The sequence below is a fragment of the Hydra vulgaris genome, chromosome 13 (genome assembly GCF_038396675.1).
Source record: "Hydra vulgaris chromosome 13, alternate assembly HydraT2T_AEP".
NCBI lineage: Eukaryota > Metazoa > Cnidaria > Hydrozoa > Anthoathecata > Hydridae > Hydra > Hydra vulgaris.
Window position 1 is genome coordinate 51,535,412 of NC_088932.1, and position 27,709 is coordinate 51,563,120.

The 27,709-nt window shown below is 28.8% G+C and overlaps 1 protein-coding gene and 1 long non-coding RNA gene across 3 annotated transcripts in view; both read left to right on the plus strand.

The window, feature by feature from the left end:
- The first annotated feature begins 5,321 nt into the window (after positions 1–5,321).
- On the plus strand, positions 5,322–12,480 carry LOC136090300 (uncharacterized). Of its 2 annotated transcripts, XR_010643321.1 has the most exons (7): positions 5,322–6,192; positions 6,271–6,338; positions 6,417–7,345; positions 7,423–8,245; positions 10,630–11,229; positions 11,301–11,718; positions 11,932–12,480. It is a non-coding gene; the product is annotated as an uncharacterized LOC136090300 (long non-coding RNA). The 2 variants fall into 2 exon arrangements; XR_010643322.1 differs by lacking the exon at positions 11,301–11,718.
- Positions 12,481–21,143: 8,663 nt separating this feature from the next.
- The window catches only part of LOC100215451 (3-hydroxy-3-methylglutaryl-coenzyme A reductase), a 44,627-nt gene continuing 38,061 nt past the window's right edge, over positions 21,144–27,709 (plus strand). The window contains exon 1 of the mRNA XM_065816669.1: positions 21,144–22,374. Coding sequence (XP_065672741.1) covers positions 22,231–22,374 — 144 coding nt within the window. The 5' untranslated portion in view covers positions 21,144–22,230. The remainder of the gene's footprint in view (positions 22,375–27,709) is intronic.

Consider the following 27,709-nt stretch of genomic DNA (forward strand, 5'->3'; position numbering starts at 1 on the left):
TACTCTTTATTCAAACCAATTTGTAAAATAAATGAAACTAGAGTAATTGACATAAAAACATAGTCACAATAACAGATTGTCGGACCAGTTGGGCTTCACTGTGTTTTATTGTTTTTAAACAATAAAAGTTAAAATTTTGAAATTGTGTTAAAAACTTTTTATTTATCGTACCCAGACTACCAATAAGTGCACAATAATAAAATAAAAATTTTTAGACTAAATAATTATCTAACAAATCTTGTCATAGTTATTCAATTACATACTGAAAGCAATTTTCAAAAGGTATTTAGCTATATCAATAACTAAATTGACCGTGACAATTATCCCTTTATATGTTTGCCAAAATAAATATATATGAGTCTGAAAAAAATGAATGAGCCAAATAAATGAATTTAATAGGCTCATATATTTAAATTTTTGGGTCTTTGAGATTTTTTTAAAATGAAATATAGCTAGATACAATCGTCTTTAACATTGTTCTTTTAAATGAAAGTAAATATTTAAATATTAACTTTCATCTGCTTTAGAAGAAAGAGTTAATTTCTTTGAGTTAGAAATGAACTTTTTCTAGATAATAGAAATATGAGAAACTAATTTATTCTGCATAAAAAAAGATTTGGCAATGAAAAGCTCTTAACTGAAAGATTTGTTAAAGATGGTGAACTTGTCGATCCAAACAAAAGAGTTTTATTTGGATTATCATATTATATTTGGATTAGTTAACATGTTAGGCTTTGGCAAACAACCAATAATTTATATTTGATTTGGAGTCTTAGATTTTTATCAACTACTATATGATATAGTAGTTTTACATATTATTAGTTTAAAACAGTATATCATATTATATATTTAGTTATAATATATTATAAGTAAAGATATATCTTTACTTATATTTTGTAAAACTTTTCTTTTCGATTCTTTGTTAAAAACATCATTGAAAGAAGATATCTCAAATAGAAAATCGTTTATACTTCTTTGAGAAGTTCAGAACATATTATGTAACATTTAAGATAAGGCATTTTCAAAAATTCAAGAATAAATCAATAATCTTGAAATGTTCTTCCTAATACGTCTTTAATACGTCTTTAATACGTCTTTAGTTAAATAAACCAATTTTTTTTCAATTCAAAAAGTTTAAAAGTTTACATTTAAATTTTATGTAAAATTATGTTGAAATCATTATTTTAGATAAATGACTGTTTTTAATCTGTATACTGCTCACATAAAAGCAGGGAGCAGAGCAGATAAAAACCGCTGCATATGTTATGTCACGACGTTACTAATTTTTTAATCTCAAAAATAAACATGGATGGTACAGTAAATTTCGGAAACTTCCATTCAGAAAAATTATGTAAAGTTGTTCTGTGTAATTCCAATTTTGATTTATGAATTTACATTTAAAATGCTAACTATTTACCCTAGTTTTTTGTGGTTACAAATCAGGTTACGAAATCAGAGCATCAGGATACAAATGTAGAAGATGGTGTTGCACAAGAACAGGTGCATGATAAACAAGTGACAGTTGGTATTCTAGGAAGATTTTTGATAATGCATGAACAAGAAAAAATAGTGATCTAATTTATTTGGTTATGAGTTTATTTATTTTATTAGTAATCTTTGACTTAATCTTAATGTAAACCTTTATTTTCTGCTAATCAGATTAAATTTAAAAAATATTTGATAAAAGTTGTAACCATTAAACTTCCACTGCAAAAAGCTTTATTATTTAGTTTTATTTAATTATTGAAGCATTAACAAGTATAGTGCACAAACGCTTATTCTCTAAATCCCCTCTATATGGAAACATTTTATATAAGTTTTTTACTTTATAGATAGTTTTATAAAATAGAAGTATAGTATATGTAGTATATTATAAAAGTTTATAAACAGATTATAATAGTTAAAAAAAATATATAAAAATATGACCTTTTATAACTATATCTTATTTATAAATTTGATTACTTTCATAACTATCTTATATAAAAGTTTCAAGACCTTTCAAAAAATAAAAATTACAGCTCTTACTACTTATATAGTGAAGAAAATAGAACTAGCCTCATCATGTCCTAATCCAATATTTTGTAAATCTGTTTGCAAATTTGTGCGGTGCGTATTTTGTATCCACACATATACAGTTATTGTTACAAACAACAACATTTTAGATTATAATATAGCATAATTAAATTGTAGTACATTTGATAAAACCATAAAGTGTATAATACTTGATATTTGTGGTAACAAATAGTATTAGCCTCATCAATAATTATTTTCAGTTTACTTGCATATTTTGATCTGGTGAAACGCATTTGTGATTTAATTTTTTATTACTATTTGGAAGTTAATCAAAGACTGTGAAATCAGTGTTTATAAAATTTTTAACATTTGGTTTTTGATACCTAAATTTGAAATGGGACGTGGTAAGCGTTTCAGAAATTAGAAAACAGCTGTAATCAAAACATACAAAGATACAGGCTCATCTAATCGGGAAATTGCAAAAAAAAATTAAAAGATCTCCAAAAGTTGTTAATAATTACCTCAAGATGGGCGTTAATTATATAAACTTATAAAGGAAGTGGCGGCAAAGTAAAATTGATAATTGTACTAAATGAGCTATTGTACGTCGTGCTGCTGCTCTGCACATTACTGCATCACGAATTCGTGCTGATTTACAATTACCTGTAGCTGTTTAACATGTGAGACAAATCTTATACGAAGATCCAAACAGTGTTTGGAAAAAGCGTAAACCAAAACCAAAATATACTGTTCATCATGAAGAAGCTAGATTAAAATTTGCAAAAGAACACATGTCTTGGCAGGAAGAGTGGCATCAAGTTCTCTTTAGTGATGAAAAAAAGTTCAATCTAGATGGTCCTGATGGCTTTCAATATTACTGGCACGAAATTCAAAAAGAGGATGAAACTCAGCTAAGTTGTAACTTTGGTGGTGGAACTGTTATGGTTTTGGGGGCTTTTCCCTTTGCTGGAAAACTTTCACTGACATGGATATTAACAAAAATTCGAATTCACAGGAATACATTTACTTATTAGAAAATAGTTTACTTAAACATGGTGAAGAACTGATGTGTGAAAATTTGACTTTTCAACAAGACAATGCTGCTATCCATAATTCAAATTTTACAAAAGCTTTGTTTAGAGAAAAAATATTCACGTGATTGAATGGTCCGCAAGCAGTCCTGATTTAAACCCAATTGAAAATAAATGAAATACTTTCTAGAAAGGTTTATAAAAATGGTATGAAATTTGAATCAACATGGGAGCTGAAAACTCGTATCAGTGAAGCTTGGAATGAAATATCTATAGAACCTATCGAAAATCTCGTGACTAATATGTCAAGTCGCATATTTGAAGTCATTAAAAATTCAGGAAGCAATACTAAATAATAAATAAGCGTAAAAACAAAATATTTTCTGTACTTTCTTGTATATAACGCAAATGAGGCTAATTCTGTTTTCTCCACAAACTGAATACTTTTTTTTTTTTTTCCATTTGTAATTAATTAAACATACCAATTCATAAACTTTTTAGTTGTAGCAGAAGATAATAAGAAATAAAGTAGATTAAATAATTGTTTCACTGCCATTTTTTTTAAATTAGAACAAAAAATGAAGGAGGCTAATTCTAAAAAAAAAAATTTTTTTTGACATCATCAAGGCCACATGGGTTTCTTGAGCATCAAAATCAGGTATATAAAAATTGACTTAATTTATTTAAGTTGATAAATACAGGTACTTAATAATATTTTTTACATTTCCAATCATTCAATTGGATTCTTCATCCCTGAAAATAGCTATGTACAAACTTTTAACTAAAAAGATCAAATATTTTAAGGTTATGTAGCTTGAAACTTCTAAATAAACGTTGCAATTCTGAGGGGACAAAAGGGGCTTGGTCAATATATAGTAAAAGTAAAGCGGTTATATTGCTGAATCTTCTTGGAACAAAAGGCTAGAATTTTCAAGGAATTCTTATTTTGCTAAATACTCTCAACAGTATAAAAATCAGCAAAATCTGAGAGATAGGGTGATACTTTTTAAAATGTCTGGCTCATTTGACATGGAATTACCCATGGATCAGATTAAAATTAAATTACATACTATTATACATAAATTTTTTTTTTTTTTGGATGATTTTAATTTTAATATTTTATTGATTACATCAAGTTTCTTAACATTAACAATAATAAGTGATACCTATTACTAATAGTCATAGTAGGAATAGAAATGAAGCGATAAATAAAATCAAAATTTGTTAAATATAGCACAGTTCTATTATTCCAATTTCTAATGCATTGATGTTATCATTGAAAGAACAAATCAATCAAAAATGTTCAACCATCCTTGCTATCTGGCATAACTTTTCTTACTTAACTTTATTTAGCTAGATATAATAATGTGCACTTACTGTATACTTATCTATCTAATTTTTTTTTAATTATTCCAAACATCTAATGTCAATTTTCTTTGTTTTCTATTAAAATACTACTAGATGTATGACTTTTAAACATGAACATTGAGACTCATGATAAAAGTACACTTAAAAAACTTGCATTTTTCAAGTTATAAGTATCTCAAACATGTGGGTAGAGACAAATCTATATCCTGTTAAAGTAACCAAATATTTTGTCTTGATTTGAATCTAGATTTTGCAATCTGTACTCGAATCCATTTCAGCAAACAGTAATCTGTAACAGATAGTCTTTTTTATATTTGTATCGAATTTCAAACTGGGTTTAATTAGATTCATTTTCTCTCTTTAATACCATCACTGAATATACTAGCTTTTTTTATAACTGAATACACACACATAATATATATATATATATATATATATATATATATATATATATATATATATATATATATATATATATATATTATGACACGTATCATGTATATATATATATATATATATATATATATATATATATATATATATATATATATATATATATATATATATATATATATATATATAGTAGATGCCATCAAATAAAAGTATAGCTGATATTTTTCCCAGTTGCTGTGTTAATGTCTTTTGCCAGCTCGGTTGATGCTTTTTTGTATTTCTTAAAGATAGGGTTTTCAAATATTTTTGATGATATGTATCCCATTTGAGGCTGCGTGAAAAGCAAAGCCCAAGATCTCTTTCACTGTACGTGGAATCAAGAAGCTGCCAGGTTAGAGTCCAAGACACAATGTAATTTATATCCATCTGGAGCAGAGCTGGGCTCTCAGGTGTAGAATTTGTGGAAACAACTTTACTGTCATCAGCGTATAGCTTCATTGGAATGCTAACTAGGTCTGTTATGGCATTAATGTACAAGATGAATAGAAGAGGTCCTAGAACAGATCCTTGAGGGTTACCACTGGTGACTGGTAACGAATCTGAAATGGTGGAACCCATGACAACTCGTTGTGTTCTTTTAGAAAGAAAAGAATTTTTCTAATTAAGAAGCATATTAGAGATACCATAACTAGAAAGTTTGTGGAGCATAAGATCATGAGCAGGTGTGTCAAACACTTTTCATAACCTAGGTATAAAGCATCTACACTATAGCCTCTTGCCATTGAGTGTGAGATCTGATCGACAGTTTCCAATAAATTGGTAATGCATGATTTTTTTTGAACAAACCCGTGCTGATTTTGAGATAAAAGATAATTGCACAGCGTTTTATTCTTTTACCAACTCTTCCAAGTTTACGGTTTGTTTTATTGTCTTTATATCTGTTATTTGTTCTTATTATAATATATTATAATATATAATATTCTTTTACAATTGCTTGGTAAATACTGACTGTCAGTCTGTGTCGATGTTGAACTTTGTTTTGTAGTCGTTTGTGTTTTAACTGCTTTTTTTGTTCTAGGAACTGTTGTTTTTGTACGCGCCATTTTTAGCGTGTTTAAGGATCTGGGAGTATACCTTATTTTAGGCATTTTATAAAAAAATGGTATTTCTTATTTATATGTATTTTATTTACTACAAAAAGCAACATGGTGTTTTTTATATAAATCAACTAATATTTTTTTTAGTAAAAAAATGGAATATATTAAAATTAATAAAATGAACTACCCATTAGAAAAAGACGACAGTCCTGTATTTCCCAAATTATTTATTATAAAAAATGACAAGAAGATACCAATCGCTCATGTCAAACCATAAAATGCTGCGTTGGGTAATTTTTTTCTTTTTTTTTTTTTTGAAAATTTAATGTTATCAATAACTTTATGACAATAATTTTTTTTCTTATTAGATAAATAGTGGTAAATAGTTTGATTAAAACACTCAGAAAAAGGCAAAAGATTGCCAACTCGCCTTCTCGTAAGTTTAACTTTATTGCTTTTATTAATAAAATGATATAAATATTTTTTTTTAAATTTCCTCTCACTTTTTTTTTAGAAAGTCTGGATCCTGAAAGTCAAATTTTATAAAATTTATGTATATTATTTTTCTAGGAAATATATTTTTTATAGTCTTTTTTTTTTGTGTTTATATTAATTTTGTTTATATTTTTTTTGTTTAGTTGAATTTTTATGTTAACTTTTTTTTAATACAATAGAAAAAAAAAGATTAATCAAATAATAATAAATACAACCAATCAAATAATAATAAATACAACCAATCAACTACAACACAAATGGAAACAACTAGCAATTTACATAAAGTTTGAAAGAAATCATATTAAAAAAATAGATACTAATTACGTAAAAAAGTCGGATAAAATAAAAAAAATTTTGACTCTATTTTACAACACAACACCAACAATATAAGAGCCATAAAGCTACTTTATTTTAGCAATATGGGAAAAAGAAATTGATGATAAAAAACTTTTATTCAGTTTATCTCAATGTAAATTATTTATAATTAATTATTTGTAATAAATATTATATTTTTTTTAGCAAAAATTAAAATAATGAATTTTTTACAAATTAAATTGAAAACAGCAGCACGTTTGCAATCACGATGGGAAACTTTAGCTCAATACCTTGGTTACAAAAAAAGAGATATTGAATGTATACAACAAGACTATCGAGACACGAATGAAAAAATGCACAGAGTCTTAACTTTATTATATCAAAAACAAGGTTCAGAAATCGAAGCTGCACGTATTTTATTTGATACATTATGGTGTTGGTCATTAAATCTTTCAACAGTCAAAGAAACAAATCAAGAACTTTTAAATAATATAAATGAAACCATGACCCTATTACAAAACTTTATATTGCAATAATTTTTTTTCTTGTAAATTCATTTTTTTTTTCTTGTACTTTTTTTAGCTAACTAATATATTAAAAAAAAATTAATCAATGCATCAAAAAATGCGGATGGTAAGAATATAAACTTGTGATTTTTTTATTTTTTTTTTTATATTTTTTTTATACATTTTTTTTTTTTTTAATTTTAGTTATGGTGAATATATTAACGAGTGCTCTATTTGTTATCACGACTTATTGTTGTCTGAAGAAGAAGAAAAAGAAATAGAAGAAATAATGGACATGCAGGAAATGACAGAAGAAGAATATGAAGTTTATTTATAACAATTACTACAAGAAGACATAAAAGAAATGGAAGAAATGGATTATATTGAAGAACTGAAAAAGCAAATGATAGAAGAAGAAGTAGAAAAAGAAGTAGATCAAATAGAAAAAGAAATTCACAAAATTTTAGATGAAATAGACATAGAACAATATATCATTGATGTTATAAATAAAATGGATGATTTGCCAGAAATAAATTTGTAATTATTTTTTTTGTAAATATATATATATATTTTTTTTTTTAGATAACTAAAAATAATGAATAATAATAATAATGATTACAGTGACATGTATCCTGGTTTTGGTGATGTTGTTGAAGAAGTAGAAAATGAAGAAGTAGAAAATATCTCATTTCTTAATGAACACCATGATAATTTAAACGAGCACGTACTATTAGACATTGAATTAGACAATTTTTTTCTCATATTTAATTTACTTGCCATGTTTATTAATTCTATATATTTAATCATTCTATTTTTTTTTAAAAACTGGTGTATTTTTTATTATTATGATTTTTATATATATATATATTTTTTTTTTTTGAGCAACTAATAAAAATGGACAAATTTCCATGTTGGTTTTGTGATGAAAAATTTGCTGTAGAACAACTCATGGATCATTAAGTCAAATGCGACAAAGACAAATTTGATCAAATCAACTTTCATGACTGTTTTACATGCACAAAAAAAAGTAAGAGATTTATTAAATCACGAGTGTGATTACAAAGTTCTCAAAAATGAATCAAAAATATGTTTTTTCTGTAATACTGTTGTTGATGACAACTACTATGAACACTGTTATTTGTTTTCATCACTATAAAAATCAACAAAATCTACATATTGAGCAAATTATTCAAGATGGAAAAGCAAACTTAAACTATTTAAATCTCTCATTCAACTACAACATGAACAGTGTCAAAAATCTTCAAGAAATTATTGCCAAACAAATTGTTGATTATAAAGATATTTTACTCAAGGTAAGACAAAACGATCAAAAAATTAAAAATTGAAAACAAGAGAATGCCAAACTAGTTCAAATGAATGATAAAATGAATGAAGAAATGCTAGAATTAAAAAAACTCACCTTTGACAACATGACCATGTTAACAAATCAAGAAGATGTACAAAATCTCAAACAAGAAATCATAAAACTCAATCAAATCGTAGAAGAAAACAGCATAGAATTCTTAACATTAAAAAAATCAATTTAACAACCACAAGTAAAGCAACACCTCTTTAAAGACAAACATATCATCATACTTGATCAAATGAATCTAAGACTGCTATCAGATGAAGCTTATTATTCGCAAGCTGTTTACTCACCTGAAGGGTATTATTATCGTATAAAATACTCGAAGCACAAATGTAAACAATGTAGCCATTTTCTTCCAACTCATTCGAAACGAGCTCGATGATGTTTTAAAATGGCCCTTTGCCAAAAAAATAACTTTTACTCTAAAAAATAATGATAAATTTTTTGCTCATACTATCACCCCCAAAAATTATATTCAAAGTTTAAAAGCGAGTTCTTTTAATAAACCTACTGAAGAATATAATGTAGCTGTTGGTTTCCCCAATTTCATTTCGCACGAAGAACTAAAACAATTTATTATTAATAATAATTTATTTATCACGATTACTATTCAATAATATATTTATGTAAAAAATGATTTTTTCTAATTTTTTTGCATGTAATCTTATTTTTTATCTCTATTTTTTATACATTATTTTTTTAAATTAACTAATAAAAAAAATGAATTCAGTAGAAATATTCAGACAAATCAGTCTTAAACTAACTATTGCCAATGTGAAAAGTATCAGATTCATGCTCAGAATACCAAAAGGAATCAAAGAAAATTTAAAAACTGCAATGGATATCATAGAGTACTTCAAAGACAACATTATAGAAGATGAACAAGGTCATATTTATGAAACTATGGAAAGTAAATTGGAATTTTTACTTGTAATGTGTAAAGCTATTCATCGTTTAGACATTGTTAATAAATATAAAAATAAAATACCACGTTTGCCAACATACGAAAAAAGCATGATTAAAAATCTACCACCTGTTTATTATCCACCAAACACATTTTATCCAAGTGCTGTCATTGAAGCCATGCAAGAAGAACTTTTAAATTTTTATAACCCTTTACCTGAACCACCTGAAGCACCTGAATGTGCTCAAGAACCTGATTTCTACTAAAAACTTTTTTTTGGGAAACAAATCATAGTTTTTTTACTTGTATAGTAAAACTATGACTTGTTTCCCAAACATAATTTTTTTTTACTGTATTTTTTTATATTTTTATAATATTTTTAGTTAACTAATTAAAATAATGGGCAGCAACTGGGGCAATATTGATTACATACTTGAAAAAGAATTTACTTCATTGCACTACTTTCTGCATAAACGTAGAAAACAAATGGAACGAGAAAAAAAAGTCAAAAAATTGGACAAAAAAACTAAAGAATGTTGGAGTTATTTAAATAACATTCATTCGCGCATTGAAAATTTTGAACACGAAACACTAAATTGGTTTGAACCTCGCGAACGACATTTTTCTTATTATCTTTTTGATTACGATGATAGTACATTGGATAACTCGAACAAATTTAGCAACAAAAACCAATCTCAATTAACCTTGAAAGATTTATGTAAAAGAACCTTCACACATCAACGAATCCTTATCGAATTTGAACAATTACAAAATAAAATCTTTTCTTTATTTGATAAAACCAAACTACCCTCAAAATGGAAAAATAAAGATGAAATTAGAAAATTATTTGATGGTTATCGAAAACACATCTTTTACGAATGGAATGTCGAAAAAAAGAAACATTTATTATTTTTTCATCTTCAAAGACGTTATTTACACCGTCTATTTCATTTGCTTTTTACAGAAATATCATATTTAGCTAACCCACGTAAACAACTAGAAACAAATTTAATAAAAAAACTATATCATTTAATAATGTCTTATATATACTAGGCAATTCAACAATATTTTTATATTACAGAACCTTGTTTTATTCATGTTAATATTGTAAATCAATTTTTTTAATATTTTTTTTTAGATAACTAATAAAAAAAATGGAAATCAAAATACAAAGAAAAAGTTTCAAAGAATATGATTTACGTTATCATAAATGGGTATGGTTTTGTCCACACACGAGATTAAGCTTCAAATATGAAAAAGTTCCAACCTTGAAAGAACTATGTAAAAGAAAAATGGCATTCAGCAGAATGAAGATAGAAATGAAATTATTTCAAATGAAACTGGCAAAAGCGATCCCTTTTGAATATTATGACAGCAAATATATTATTCGGGATCAAACCTTTTACTTACAAACACAATATGGACTTTATTTTTTATATAAAAAACATTTACATTTTTTTTACGAACAAGCTTATTTTTTATATATAAGCAGTGAAATATTTTTATCTCATTATTTTCATTCTTATTTAAATAATACTCAATATGATCAATTTTATATTTTATTAAAAGATTATGTAAATTGGGCTACAGAGCAATATCATTTTATTACCTCTGAAAATTTTGTTCATAAAAATGATATTATTTTATATTTATAGCTAGTAAAAAAAAAAAAAAATGAATAAAACAAGTTGGGAAGGCAAAAGAAAAATCAACAAAAAAATACGAAACCAAATGAAAGGTACATTTATTTCTTTTTTTTATTTTTTTAAATAAATTTTTTTTATTTAACCTATTTTTCTTTTTTTATAGCGATGTATCCCTACTTTTTTCAATTTCAAAAAGAAGCATTAAAACATTCGCATTTAGTAAACAAGCGCTATTTCTGCATTAAAAAATGTGGATATGCAACGCGCCACCTTTTGAACTCAATTGTAAATTTTTATATGAATAAATTTTTTACACCTGAACCTATATTATATCTGCGTGCGCATCACGCTTCATTAAACAAATTAAAATTCCTGACAATAATTTTCTTTTCCCCTCTCACTTACTCTTCACCACCGACAATTGACGACGACCCCCCTCTATTAACAACACCAGACGTGTCGATAAAAGTGTTCTTAACTGGACACGAAAAATCAACATTGATATATCATCAGATATTTGAGTCGAGTTTTATTTGTATGTTTGTTATTACTTCTTTACGGTGGACTTTGAAATCATAATGGTAATTATTTGTATTAGTTTTTGTTTTTGATGTTCTATAACTTATTATAAATTTACGTACTAAAAGAAATGTCGGTTAAACACTTAATTACAATAGTAATAAATAAATACTTTTTGTCTTTATTACAATATATCCCATAAAATATATTCCATATTTTTAATGGAAGAAATTTTCCTGAAAAATTTAAATAAAATTACTAGTTTGTATTTCTAGTTTTTTGCCACAAAGTGACGTCACATACGCAAAAAATAGTTGCTTCAACAACGATTTACGAAAAAGCCGCATCTATCATTTTTAACGGTCTATGAAGATAACGACGTAATTATAGCAATCAGAAATTATCAAGAGAGGCAAATCTAAAATAGAAGTTTTAAATTTTTCACTTGGATGAGACAATAAGTTTCGTGTTTTTTCCATCTTGTCAATTTTTTTTAAATACAATTTTTTTTTAAATACAAACGAATAAACGTTATATAAGTGATTTTTCTTCACTTTTCTTCTTTTTTTTTTTTCTTTTTTTTTTGCCTCCACACCAGCACCTTTTGGAGCAGCAGGACTATCTTGTTAAATTTTTTCTTTATTTAGTTTCAAACCATAATTTTTTCCGACTATCCGCCGCTTATTAGAACTAATTACGTAAGCACATTAATAACAAAAGTATATCAATCATGACACATGCGCAACAAATTTCCCCCATTTTTTGATGTTTTTCGGCCACGCTGGCACATTGACTTTTTAAATTTTAAAAATGTGTAATAATTTTTTGACGGAAATAAATGTTATAGATCAAAGTTAAGAAGATATTACCGCAATGTAGTTTTCAAGTGAAAGTAAAAATGTAAAACTTGATACATGTTTTAGTATGTTTTAACATTGCATAATTTGAAGTTTACGTAAGTTAGATATTTGCATACACTTTCGTTCATATTTTCTTATAACAAAAAGTGCTGCCACTTTTTCTTGTCATTATCTCGGTTGCAATGGCTGTCAAGCGTTCCATGTCAGACACGCTCGAATGGGCACTAACTTTAAGGGTGGAATGCAAGAAACGAACTTGAAATTTGAAGTCATACTTTAAGATGAAATTTGACTCGAACAAATGCAATGAGCGAACTTGAACTCAAGCTATACTTGAAAACCAGCCGTTTTCAAGTTAGACTTGAAAAGCAAACTTGAAAAAGCAAAAACCTTTTCTGAATGCAAGATGCGAACTTGAAATTTTAAGTTAAACTTCATATCTGAAGTCTGACTAAAGTGTAATGCAAGAAACAAACTCGAAATATATTCGTTCTTGAAAAATCAGATTTCAAGTCTTTTTTTTAAGTTCGGTAAAACCAGTCTTTAAAGCAAACATGAAATAAAAAAACCAATCGCTATCACCATCACAACCGCTATCACTATCACAATCGCTATCACTATCATAATCGCTATCATTATCACAAGATGTTATTAATAAAATTACATAAGTATATGTGTGTATATACTTATAATTTTATTAATAACATTTTGTATATCAGCAATTGCTTCTTTTTATGAAATTGAACTTTTTTTTATATATATATATGTGCAAGCAGTATTTTCCAATTTGAAAATACAAGCAGTATTTTCAAATTGGAAAATACTGCTTGCACATATATATATAAAAAAAATTCAATTTCATAAAAAGAAGCAATAGCTGATATACAAAATGTTATTAATAAAATTATAAGTATATACACACATATACTTAAGTAAGTTTTTTAATAACATTTTGTATATCAGCTATTGCTTGTATATATATATAAAAAAAAATGGAGCATATCCTATAAAAATATCTGAGGGAGAAAATGTAAAGCTGAATCAAAACAAAAAAGGATATTTTTCTTTGAACTACTATGTAATTAAGGTCCTTCAAAAGAAGTTTTGATTGGTTGTATTTAATGGATTAGATGTGTTCAAGGATCACAAGTTTTTACCAATTCAGCCATCAAACAGGTTTTTGAAGCTCATTAGCATATCCATTTTATAGGGGACAACGCCCCATAATATCAGTATAGGTGTGACAGTGGAATGTTGTTTTGGAATGTTTGCAACATCCCTTTACAAATAAAACCAAAAAATTTTATAGACGTTATTGTATCTCGCTTTGCTTCACAACATTGCTTTTCTACAAAATGATATTTAGGTTCACAATGAAATGTAAAATTATAATGACGAAAATGGTTCCAAAGCATCTACGAGAGGTTTTGTAGGAGAAATTAAAATTGTGACTCGATTCTTTTTATAAATATTTAACTTATCAAAGAATAAAAACATAGGTAATGAAAAAGTATCAACAAAGAAAATCTTTTTTAATAATAAAGTAAATGTAGAACTCAAATTAAAAAAAAAAGTATTACCTTGTGAAATAATAGTAACATTCAAAAACATAGAAATGCTCACACAAAATAGTCCTTAAAATTGCGTCTAATAAAATCGGTGTATCAATATGTAACACTGACAATATATTTTTGTAAATTTTTATTTTAATGTCACAATACTTTTGTTATTTTTTGGCCTTTCTAGTACTTCAAGTTATCTGATAATATCAGAAGACCTTGCTTCAAGTATGAACTTCAGTGACTCGTTTGGTAATTTGGTATATAATAATACGGGTATTGTAAAATCCTATATATAAAGAGCAAGAAAAAAAGTTAGGTTTGTTTTGTATCAATAGTTGTGTCCTAAAAATGTTCTAAAAACCTTTAATTTTTTTTAAAACTTTAATAATTTAAATTCTAAAATTATATTATATCTATAAAATTTTAAAAAAGAATTAAATAATTTTGAGCCAATATTTATAAAATGTTGTCTCTTATTAGGATATTAGAGTTTATTTGGGCCAGTTTCACCAGTCTTCTTTTTCTCACTTTTACTAAAATTCAAAAATAAATAGATTTATTTAGCCGAAAATAACTGTTTATATCATAAACTTAATAAATGCAAACAAAATTTTTCTCTACTTCATATATTGAACCAAATGGCCACATCTTCCTCTCACTTCAATGAATGGCCACATCTTCCTCTCACTTCAATGAATCAAGTCAGCTCAAACTGAGAGGCAGTTTTTTGCAAAGCACCCTTATATGGCATAAGTTAAAACATATAATTATTTAGAGTTTGCTCCGCGTCCGGAGGATAGCTATCTCAAAGACCATAAAATGCTGGATCCGCCCCCTGATCTATACACTTTTTGATCATATCGTTCTATTGTTGACTTGTTAACCGTTATAGCAAAAATAGGTTCTGTCGTACATTAGATAAAATCTAACTTTTGTTAACCATTTACTTCTACTGATTTTTTTCTCTACCTCTATAAATATTATATTTGACCTGGTATTGAAAATTGTTGTCATAATTTTTAATTAATTTGCTGCTCCAAACGTAATTAGTGTTTGCTTGCAACCTTGTTGGAGTTTAATTTTTTTTCAATAAAAATTTCAACAAGAAAAATGAATAATAAAAACCTCGTGTTCGACATATATGCTTTGCTGATAACCGGATAACATAAATGCTATTTAAATGTTAAGCAGTTGTTACATCGTAGTTAGAGCCTTGGACTAAATAGAAGGTAACAAGAGCATGTTTATCAAAAATCCAATGATTTTTTATTCAATTACCAAGTTTTAATTAATACAAAAGTTTTTGTAAGTTAACATTTTAAAGTATAAAACTCAGAAAAAAAGTACTTTTAAAAATACTTTTAAAAAACTTTTAAAAACTACTTTTAAAAAATACTTTTAAAAACTACATATTAAATGTTTTTAATATGTAATAAAATGAATGTAAATTTGGACATTTGCTTGGCAAGATTATTTGCCTGAAATTTGGTAGATGTATCATACTCTGAACTGTTAGCAATTTCAACTAGAGCATCATAAGCTTTCGAATATTCATATTTGAATGTCTTTAAGCTTTCCACTCAAGACTCCCATCGAGTATCAGACAGTGGCTTCAAAGTCAAAATTTGCATTGATTTCATTAAAATGGCCCATCTGATATTAGAACGTGAGAAAAAGTTATAAACTTCTTGTACCAAACCAAAAAATGACACTGCTTTTAAAGAAGATTTTGCAGCGTCGCATACCATCAACTTCAAACTGTGGGCACTACATGGCACAAAAAACGCTCTATGGTTAATGTCTCTTATTCTTTTTTGCACTCCAGAATGAATCCCTTTCATGATTGCTTCATTATCATATGATTGACCTCGACAATTTAATATATCTAGACCTACTTCTGTCAAATGTTTCAGGAAAGTTTCTGTTAAAACTTTACCGGTTGTCCTATTTACATCAACAAATCCAATAAAATGCTCTTCAACTGCAAATAACTTGAAGTTGTAAAATCTAAGAACTAGGGCTAGTTGTTCTTGGTGAGTTACGTCTGTAGTGCAATCCATAATTATTGAATAATATTTTGCATTCTGACAATTTAAAATTATAGATTTCTTTATCTCTGAACCCAAAAGTTGAATAATTTGGTTTTGAATGTTTTTGCCAAGATAGTGATCACTTACTTCGTGTACTTTAATTTTTCTTAGAAGCTCTTGAAGTATTGGATCAAATTCTGAAATCATTTCAATCAAGCCCAAAAAATTTCCACTGCCTTTAGAAAATAATTTATCAGTGTGTCCTTGGAATGCTAAATTGTGAGAGGCAAGAAATTTTATAACTGAAATTATTTTCTTTAAAATGTTTTGCTAATACTCCACTTCTAATTTGATTTTTTTTAAGTTGCATTCATTGACAGTCTTATTTTTCTTCATTCTTGCAGCCAAATCCATCCACTTTATAAAGCATTCCTTGTGGTTTACGGACTTCTCATGGTCCTTGAGATCTGATGTTATTTGTTTCCAATCAGAATATCCATTTTCAGTTAATTTTGTGCTCTTTTTTCCGATAGAAAATATTTTGCAAGGAAAACAAAATATGCTGTTTGAATGCTTCGAATAAACTAACCATTTTCTTTTATAGGTTTCCCCATTTGGAAAATGCCCTTTATAATACATCACAGAGAATTTTCGTCGATGGTCATCTTTTGGAAAATCTTCCTCCTTCAGTTTTATTGGACCTTGTTGAACCAGAAATTCTCTAAATGAATTCATTAAGATTTTGGGCCAAAGAGCAGGATCCTCAATTCTGAAATGCAACAATTAAGGAAATTAGAATTGGATCTTTCATAAGAGAAGAAAGATTTATACAGTAGAGTCTCGATTATCTGTCTAATACGGGACCAAGGGGTGTCGGATAAGAGAAAAAATTGTCGGATAACAAGGATATGGAGAATTAAAAAAAATTTATATGCATTAGTTGGTTACAGTTTTTAATGTGATTGTGCGTATTTATATTATTTAAATAACGCAAAACAAGGCAAAAATATGCAAAATATCAATAGAAACTATGAAAAGGAAAGGTAAATTAACAAATAATAAAAAAAAAAAGGGAAAAAAAAATTCTTTTCGGATAACCGAGTGACGGATAACAGGGACTGTACTGTTTTCATACAAAAATAATTTCTTTTTTACTGTGATGTTGATGGAAACGTAATATTTTCTTCAACAAGATTATTTTCTGGAACATATAGGGGCTTTTGATCATCTTCGGATTGAGGGCCATAAATCCCATTATCATCTTCTTCAAGCTGTATTGGATCTGGATTGTCTTTTCCATAATGATGAGGTAGGGTATCTGGATCATCTTCAAGCGCAGGAAGATTGTCAAGATCATCTTGAGGTTGTGGATCTTTAAGATGAGGGATATCATTGGGATGAGGACAATGAGAAACTTTAGAAGTAGCGATCTCTTGAATATTTGCATCACTCAGTGGCTTAAGGTGACGCAAAATTGAATTCTTCTGAGTGGCGAGGTATTTTTCTTCCTCGAGTTTTCTTTTTCTCTTATTATGACCAGATTCAAACTTTCTTTCAGTCATAATTACTGTCTGATAAGTTTTGATGTAGCAAGCAATTTACTATTGCGCCAACAAGGATGGAGAAACAAAACAGAACTGACTGAATGAAAGTAAAAAAGCCAAAGTAATTTGGAAAAACGAGTATATCCATAGTTATGGTATATTTATTCCGGTTGGTATGCTTTTCTCATTCAAATTGTTCAAATGTTCAAAGTTCGCAAATCCAAAGAAAAAGATTTGACAGACATGTAAAAATAATAATATTTTTATAGGCCCTAAAAATCCTTAGGCCCCGGCAAAATCCAGAACGCCCCCCCTACCCAAAGGCAGCCTCTGCTCCTCCGGCTATTTGCCATACAGAGGCCACATTATTAAGGCCTGCAAAGACAACTTCAGCTCATTAGAGAGCATCATAACCCGCTTCGCTGACATTGAGTAAGTGATTATAAGAAGAACGAAGGAACTAGAGTGAAATTTTTAAGATTTAATAAACATTGTTTTAGGATCACTGATCAGATTTTTTCTGAAAGTGGTGTGGAATATGATACCTATTTAAAAAATAGACATTAAGCCGGGTGATGCTTATTATGGTCTTTGCATTCCTAGGTTTTAATCTGCTCGTTTTTTTGTTATAAAATCATTAAATTACATAAGTATGAACATAAAAAAGTTAAATTTTTACCCGAAAGAATTTTTTAACTTTCTATTTAAAGAATTAAATAATAAATTTGCTATTTAATTCTTATATAATAAAGTTCAGGTAAGTTAAAAAATTCTTCCGGGTTTCAAAAAAATTGAAAGCGCTTTAAATTTTTTTTGTATAAAAAAAAAAATGTTCAGTTTCAATTGGTGACTTTGTCACGAAAATTGTTTTTGCGCTTTTAAAGTTTTAATAAACCCACAAGCCAAAATATATATAAAGTGTCAAATAACATTTAGAGCATTAATCTAGTGAGGTGTTTCGTATTAATTAAAAATTAATTCGCGATCAAATTTTAATTGCACCTTTTAACACCGCGTGCAATCCTGCCCGCTGTCTTCATGCTATCTTTCTAAATCGACTTCTATCTTTCACTCTATCATATCTTCGTTCTTTCTAAAATCACATCTACTCTTGGTCCGTAGAGCGGGTTATGACGCTCCTTTTGGAGCCTAACTTGTCTTTGCGGTCCTTGGTAATGTGGCCTCTATATGGCAATTAGCCGGAGGAGGATAAACCACTGTACCACAAGTTAGTTTCAAGATTTCAAAACTACTATTATCTTAGCACATTGAAACTAGTATTGCTCAAACTAACATCTAGTGCAACATCTGTCCGTTTTCTCCATGGGATCTTTTTAACTCGACTTGTTCTAACTCTCACTTTAACTCTTTCGTTTAACTTGAAATCACTTACTCTTGGTCTGCGAAGCGGGTTATAATGCTTTTTAATGAGCTGAACTATTCTTCTCGGGCCTTTGTAATGTGGCCTCTGTAATGGCAATTAGCTGAAGGAGGATAAACCAAAATACCTATAATGTTTGTAACTTGTTATTTGTAATGTTTGATTATTTTTTTTTGTTTTGCTACTGTTATATCCATTTATTGCTTGCATTCTACTTCAAGTATATATTTGTATTTACGTTTACTTATATATATTTACATATACTTATATGTATTATTATATTTGAAGATATTTATGTATATAAAAAACAAAAAATTATAAAATATGAAGAAACCGCACGATACAATGTTACGTCTCGTAAGCTTAAAATTTTACTTTTTGCTACGTAAAAATAACAGACATTTGATACGTAACGATACGTAAAAATGACGGCAAAGTTACTTGAGGAAGAGTTCATTTCAAGTGAACTCTTCAAGTCTTTGTCGGTTCGACTAACATTACTATTGCACCTTCTAACATTGTGTGCAATTCCTGTCCGCTTTCTCTATGCTATCTTTCTAACACAACTTCTTCTATCTTACACTCTAATATACCTTCGTTCTTGCCAAACTCACTCCGTAGAGCAGGTAATGACGCTCCTTCGGGATTTGAACTTGTCTTTGCGGGCCTCGGTAATGTGGCCTCCACAAAGCAATTAGCTGGCGGAGGATAAACCACAATACCATACATAAAAATGTTACGTCGCATTACGTAAAAGTATAGACGTTACGTTTCGTTACGTAAACATGTTACGTAACAGTTTCGTAACATTACGTCTCACTACGTAAAAATGTTACGTCTCATCGAGTATTATTAACGAACAATTTGCACGTATTGTAACCTGGTTTCATTACGTAACAAAACTTAAAAATGTTATAAGGGATATTTTAATTGCGCCTTTTTTACGTTATGTTATGTCTCAATTGGTTACACTTTTAAAAGTTAAAATAAACAGTTAATAAAGACGTTACGCTGCGAATTGAAATTTTTTTTTTCTTTCATGACAAAGTAACCAGTTGAGACGAAACTATTTTACAATAAAAAATAAAGTAAATATGGTAACTAGCAATACGGCAATAATAAAAGAACATTTACTGCGTTATCAAGTTTATTTAATTAAAAATAAGAGAATGTAACTTTGCTACCAATTGTAACCGATTGAGACGTAACGAAACTAGGAAAAATTTATAGTGGTTTAGAGATTAAAAAAAAAAAAAATACACGTAGAAAATTTTTGGAGTGTAAACTAGTTGTAACTAATAAACAAAATTATCAAAAAAACTTAAACCTTATCAATAAAAAATAAAAACTCAACGAGGCACCTATAAATAAAGTCCGATTTAAACAAAAAATATATATGACATATTTGTGACGTCAATTTAACCTCGAAAATTGTTAAAAATTTTTATTAACTTTGTCACGATATTACTTTGTTACAATTCTAAAAAAACTTTACGCATGCTTATGAATTGTAATACTAGGTTCATACAAGCTTTTCATTTATAAATATTCTGGAACAAATATAAAACAAATAAATTTTAGTTCGATGCTAAATATATATTTGATATTAAAAATATTTTTAATAAGCATTTAAAAGCATTGTTCGTGTTTTAATTTCGGACACTTTCGGACCATGTTGGACTAAAGCCTTGCATCATTTTGTTGTTAACAATTTTGTTATTTTTAGTGGCACTAAAGATTCTACGTTGTATAATTTAACATACGTTATGTCTTTTTGTTTTAATGTCTTCATAATGAATGAATTTTGTGTTGATGAAAGTATTATTGTCATTTTACTTGTCTGTAAATAGTTTTATGAAAATATTTTTGTCGTTTCACTTGTCTATAACATAAATTGTCACAAATATGCAAATTATAAATATACAAATTTTGTATATTTTCAATATTTTTAGGGTAACCAATATCTGATAGTAATCAGGATAGTTTTAATTGATAATTAATGAATTGAGTATCTAATTAACAATTTAATGTAGTGAAATCATAAGTATTATTTGTAAATTTGTTGTCAATTTGTTTATGATATAGTTAACTATGACTTCTAATATTAAAAAAGTTGCAACTCAACTGGTTGGAATTAGTGTATCAAAAACACCAAGAAAAACTTTGGTTGATTTATATTCACAGACATTATCTATACTTGGGTCTATGCCAGCACCTTCAGTTTATAGACTGCAAACAGAGGAAATTACAAGAAAACGATTAGAGGCGGTTCAAAATGAAGAGAACGTAATTTTGATTGAAGAAAAGATAAATTGTGGACAAATAGAGGAAGTGATCATTCAAGCAAAAGATGAACTATCATTAGCTGAGAAAATTATTGAGTTCAAACCGTGGGAGCCTTTAAATGAAGTTGCACCTCCAGGACAGTGGGCATAATTATTTTCATATACATTCATCTGTAATTGATAAAGTTATACAGTATAAAACTTTTTGTTACTCTAATAAAGTCTACAAAATAAATTAGATCATCTAATTGTGTGTTATTTGTTATTTTCTTGCTAATTATTATTTATTATTCTATTTCTTACTAATTATTATTATTATGGCTATTTAATTATGATTATATAAAATATATTTTGATTTTCTAAAAATAGAGACTTTTTTTGATGTAATTTAACTAAATTTGTAGAGCAACTTTATTTTTGAAACTTTAAACAACTTTTGGCAATTAGTTTTGACACACAGAGCTGTTTGGTTCTTTGTCAAACTTATTATTTTAAATCTGTGTAAAGTTAGAAAAACATTTAAAAAAACTTCTCAGTTTTATAAAAATAACAATAAATGATAATCAATAGTGACTCATGATTAATTATTAAATTTATATTATAAAATTCATTACATTTATATTTTATTAAAACAACTCTAATGCTTTTAGAACTCTTAGGAAGTAAATTTAGTTTTAAAATAGAATTTTAGTCATTCTTTTCTGCTCTTACTTTTTTATTTTTGATATTTTAAGTTCAATGTAATGTAATCAAGGTTCAAGATTTTATAGTTATTAAATAACATCTTTACCCAAATAAGTTTAAAGAACACAAAATGTGTTCTTTAAAACTCTTATAACCCTGCAGATTATTTTTTATTTGTGAATAAACACTTTTAATAGATTATTACTAACAAATTTTTAGGTTAGGAGAATGGAAAATTCATTGAAAAATGTTATTCAATTTTGTTGCAAAAGAAACATAGAAGTTTTACTTTTAACACTGACTACATGTTTTGTGCTTATTTCTCATATTTATCATTGGAATGAATATGCTTTTAAAACAAAGATGAACATGGTAAGAAATTCTTATTGTTCTTTCAGCTAGTTTAAGCCATCCTAATTCCTTAATTGATCATTTTATAACATTTTATGGTTATTTACAAATAGTACAAGTATTAATTAAGGTAAACACTGATCAAATAATAATAACAATCATATAATATTAAAGTAAATTTAATGAGGAAATTTATAATAGTAACAATAATACTACAGTACAATCCTATTAATTTGGACTCTATATTGTTTTACTTAAAAAATATGCAAATTAAGTGAAGCTCTTGTTATGTTGGCTTTTTTGGAAATTTTTGACTTTCGAGATTTTGATCAATATATAAATATTATATACATTTATATAGAACTATATAATCTTATGTGAAATATATAATTTTGTATATATAATAAATATATACGTTTAAATATATATATATATATATATATATATATATATATATATATATATATATACACACTTTTTTTATGTATATATATATATATATATATATATATATATATATATATATATATATATATATATATATATATATATATATATATATATATATATATATATATATAATATATACCATAAATGAAAAAATTCCAAAATTGATATTTGTTTCAGTGACTCATTTTGTTTCTTTTTCAAACAGCATTCAAAGCGACTCTTCCAATTTTACCACTCTAAATAAACATTAAAAAATTAGCAAGGTTATCAATTGCTTTACAAACTTCTTCAGTTGTTGACTTTGTCGCCGTTGCATCAGTCATTTTGCTGCCTTTTTGCAATTCTTCTCCAATTACCTCAATGACATCTTGAACAATTTCTTTATCAATCATCATTCTTCCCATAACTGAAATGTCATCATCAGTCGTTAACATATCTTTGGAAGTAAAATCATCCGGAACAAGTTGGAACAGACAATATTGTCTGCAAAGTTGTTTCCCCTTAACCATCCATTGATGCTTAAAAATTGTCACAACCAAGTTCTTTTGCAAGCTTTGCAAAATCAAAATGCAAAGCTTTGACTTTTAAAATGGTTCCAGATTTCAAAAAGCCGCAATATAACATGCTTTATTCAAATCCTCATTTAAGGAGACTCACATCCTCTCTCTGCAAAACAGTTTTTTCCTGAAAAGACCCAAAAAAACAGTATGAGTAAGCGAATGGTCCAACTTTATATTAAATTGATAGAGGAAGTTTAAGGGGAATTGCAAATATTTCTGACTTATCCAGGGTTCCATTTAATAGGATTTTTCAGTACTAGATATAGTAATGATAATAATAATGATTATAGTATTAATAAAATAAATCAATAATAATATTGATAAATATTACAGATAAATATTAAACAATTTTATAAGTAATAATGGCAGTAATAAAAATGTGAATAAATGTAAATAATATAAATATTACATATTTTTTTTTTTTTTAAACATCTTCGCTTCCAACAAGGCTGCAAGCAGCCACTAATTAAAGTTGGAAGTTACTGAAAGAGAAAAGATGAAGATTGCAGAGCAAGATAACCATTGACGGATGACTTAAAAGATTGCAAATTATATGATTCAGGAAAGCAAGATGAAGGAAGCGAATTCCAAAGAGCTGATGTTCGAGGAAAAAAACTAGACAAATAAGAGTTTTTGTAGCACTTAGGAACAGTCACAGAAAAAGGATGACACTTAATTGAATGACGAGTAACACGAGAATGAGTTATAGTAGATGGCACAAGAGACGCTAGCTCTTTAGAGCAGTGCCCATTATAGTATTTGTAGAAAAGAGAAAGAGAAGCAACATTACAACGATGTGATAATGGTTGGAGGTTGGCTGCAAGAGCAGGTCCAACTATGTTTACAATACGTTTTTGTACCATGTCTAAAAGAGAAAGGGCATCATTAGAAGATCCGCCCCAGATATGGCAACAATATTCCATACAAGGCCGGATTTGAGATTTATAGAGATAGAGAATAGAATCCGAAGTAAGAAAGTGATGAGCTCGATAAAGAGATGCAACCTTAGCAGATGCTAATTTTGCAACTGATTTGATATAAGGTTTCCAAGAAAGATTGGAAGTAAGAGTTAGTCCTAGAAGATGAAGAGTAGGTGACTCATCGAGTACATCACCGTTCATAAATATAGGAAGATCTAAGTTATTGCGATAACGATTAGCTGAAAAAAATTGAGTTTTATCTGAATTAAAGTTCACCAGCCACTGTGAGCCCCATGCTGTAGCAGAAGTGAGATCCTTTTCAAGCTCAAATGCCCCCTCCAAGCAATCAGAGAGTGTTGGTTTCTTATCACGACAAGAATAAATGGTAGTATCATCAGCAAACAATGCCACCTTAGATGTGAGAATATCTGGAAGATCGTTAATGTAAATTAAAAAGAGTATAGGGCCAAGGATAGAACCTTGAGGAACCCCTGAAGTTACAGAATAACTCGAGGACAACTTTTATGCTACGATTGGAAAAGAAGGATTCAATGATCTTAAAGATGTTGCCGGATACAACATAAGAAGAAAGCTTATGGAGAAGACCAGCTCCCCAAACTTTATCAAAAGCTTTTGAAATGTCAAGAGCGATGCCCTTAACCTCTCCACTTTTATCTAATGTACGATAAAACCTGTCAGTTATTACTGTTAGCAAATCAGCTGTAGAACGAGAAGATCGAAATCCATATTGATGGTCAGAAAGTAAGTTATTAGATTCAAGATGAGAAATTAAGTGTTTGTTAATTAAAGATTCAAAAACCTTGCTTATGATAGGAAGAAGACTTATGGGACGGTAGTTAGACGAATCAGATCGCTCTCCAGAATTTTTAAAGATAGGGATAACAGATGCCGCTTTCCAGCAGGCTGGAAAGCAAGACTCTGATAAGCACTTGTTGAATAGTTTTGAGAGTATAGATGACAGCTCCGGAGAACACTTCTGCAAGACAATAACAGGTATGTTGTCCGGGCCACAAGCTGTAGAAGAGTCTAGGCAGGAAATCACTTTAGATACGGATGCTGGAGTGATATGAATGTCAAGCAGTGGATCAACCTGTTTGTTGGCAATATCAGGTAGAACGCAACTAGTGGAATCAAGAGATGATATTGATGAAAAGTTTTTAGCAAACGATTCGGCTTTGACTTTAGGTGAGGTGACAAAGTCTGAACCATACAAGAGAGGTGGAATTATAGATTTGCCCTTATTATTGATATTATTAAAGATTCTCCAGAAGTCACGAGAGCCTAATTTTTGAGATGAGATACAAGATTTCATGACCTGAGAATAGCGGGTTTTGGCGTTAGACAAAACCTTTTTACAATTGTTTCTAGCAGTAATAAACAGACGTCTGTTTTCTGGAGAATTGTTTTGCTGATAAATATGGAAGTAACGGTTTCGATTGGTAATCGCAGCACCACAGTGTGATGAAAACCATGGAGGAGAGTGAGGCTTGACCTGGAATCGTCGAGAGGGAATAAAAGATTCCATGCCAGCCTGGATCCACGTAGTTATGTAAGAAGCACATTTGTCGACAGGAAGACAAAAGATTTCTACCCAAGGGCCATCACGAAGAAAATCACGGAAAGAATCCCAGTCAGCTTTACTGTAGTTGTAAGAGGTTCGATAATAGGGGGATTCAGGTGATGAAGAAGAATGAGATATTAGTTTTAGAGAGATCAAACTGTGATCAGAAGCACCTAAGGGTGAATGTGGAGAAACTGAGCACTGACTAGGATCAGAAACAAGACATAAGTCGAGTAGAGAAGGTAAATGATTCGGGTTGTCTGGAAAGGGAGTTGGAATGTTGACTTTTTGAGTTAGGGATTGAGAAAGGCAAAAGTTGTGGGCTTTAATGCCTGCAGAATCACTGACACTTGAGCCAAGCCATTCAGAGTGGTGAGCATTAAAGTCACCAACAACAACTATATTAGCTGATGGATAAAGAGAGAGGGCTTGGTCAATATGATCAGAAATAACATCAAAAAGTGTGTAGTCTTGAGATGAAGGAGAGCGATATAGAACAAAGAGAAAAGCAATAGAGTGAAGTGGTGCTAAACGAAAGCACATAAAAGAATAGTCTGTGGATTCAAACCTAGTTTCACGACAAATGGGTGAATTCTTTCGAATGTAAATGCCGAGGCCATGCATGTGACTATTGGAGTCTTTACGAATTAGAGGAAGATAACCATCAACACTAAGATCACAAGATGAGACTGCTGAACTCAAATTAGTCTCACAAAGAGCAAGTAGGTCTGGTGAACTTTGCAAGAGATATGACTCAACAGAAGAAAAGTTACTTCGAAGACCACGAATATTAGTGAATGATAGGTTTAGCGAACTTGGTGATGATGATGGTTTTTTGTGTTTTATAGTTTTTGGTACTTTATTCATTTTTAAATTAGATTGAAGAACTTGACTCAAAGCACAGATAGTACTCAGAACACTGCCTAATATCCCAAGCAATTGCCTCATTACTATTAATAAACCCTAAGCCGTAACAAAGGGCTCCAAATGTGGCCTCCGCAATGCACACCAAAAGTACAAACAGGGACACCATCCATGCGCAACATGGCACTGTTAATTCTCTGATATTTTTTAGCTGTTGATGGAATCAGCCTCTCTGAGAGCTACCACAGAGTTCGGGATACCTGACTACCAGCCGGCCTCAGAACCATTAAACTGAGTTTTAGAGCTGTACCCTCATTAGGAGATAATAGAATGAGTTGCCTAGTCATAAAAACAGAGACACAAGCAAAACCCATGCATTGAGTCAAGAAGATCCAGCATTCAACATCCTAAACTGGAAACAATGTATTAAAAATACATCTGCGCCAGCCTAATAGATGGAGAAGGGGTGCGAGGCAGATAGATTCTGTTTACCTCTTAAGTCTTTGCCTAGGAGGCCTTTTACAAGACAGTAGCTGGGTGCATTTAACATCTGCCCAAGATGTGTATTTTTATCGAGACACCATCTCTAGCCTTTACTCAACCAAGAGCCCCAAGGCAGGGGGTGTTTTAAATCGGAGTTGGCATCTCCTAGCCTTTGCCTAAAAAGGCGTATCCTACAAGGCAGCAGGACATGAAGCAGATTGTACTGGGTTACATGTTACCAGTAGCAGGATAACCTGATCTGGCTGTAAAATTTTTGTATTACATATAAAAATATTTGTATTACATATAAAAAATAATAATAATAGCATTAACAATAATAATGTACAATGAGCCTACCATTCTACATATAGTATTTTTTTAACAAAGAGGCAAAAAGAAATAGAATTAAGTAATTGAAATTACTCCACGATTTTATGCATCGGTTTGTGATTTATTACCATATTTTACTGAGCAATGATTTGTTATAGATATAATTT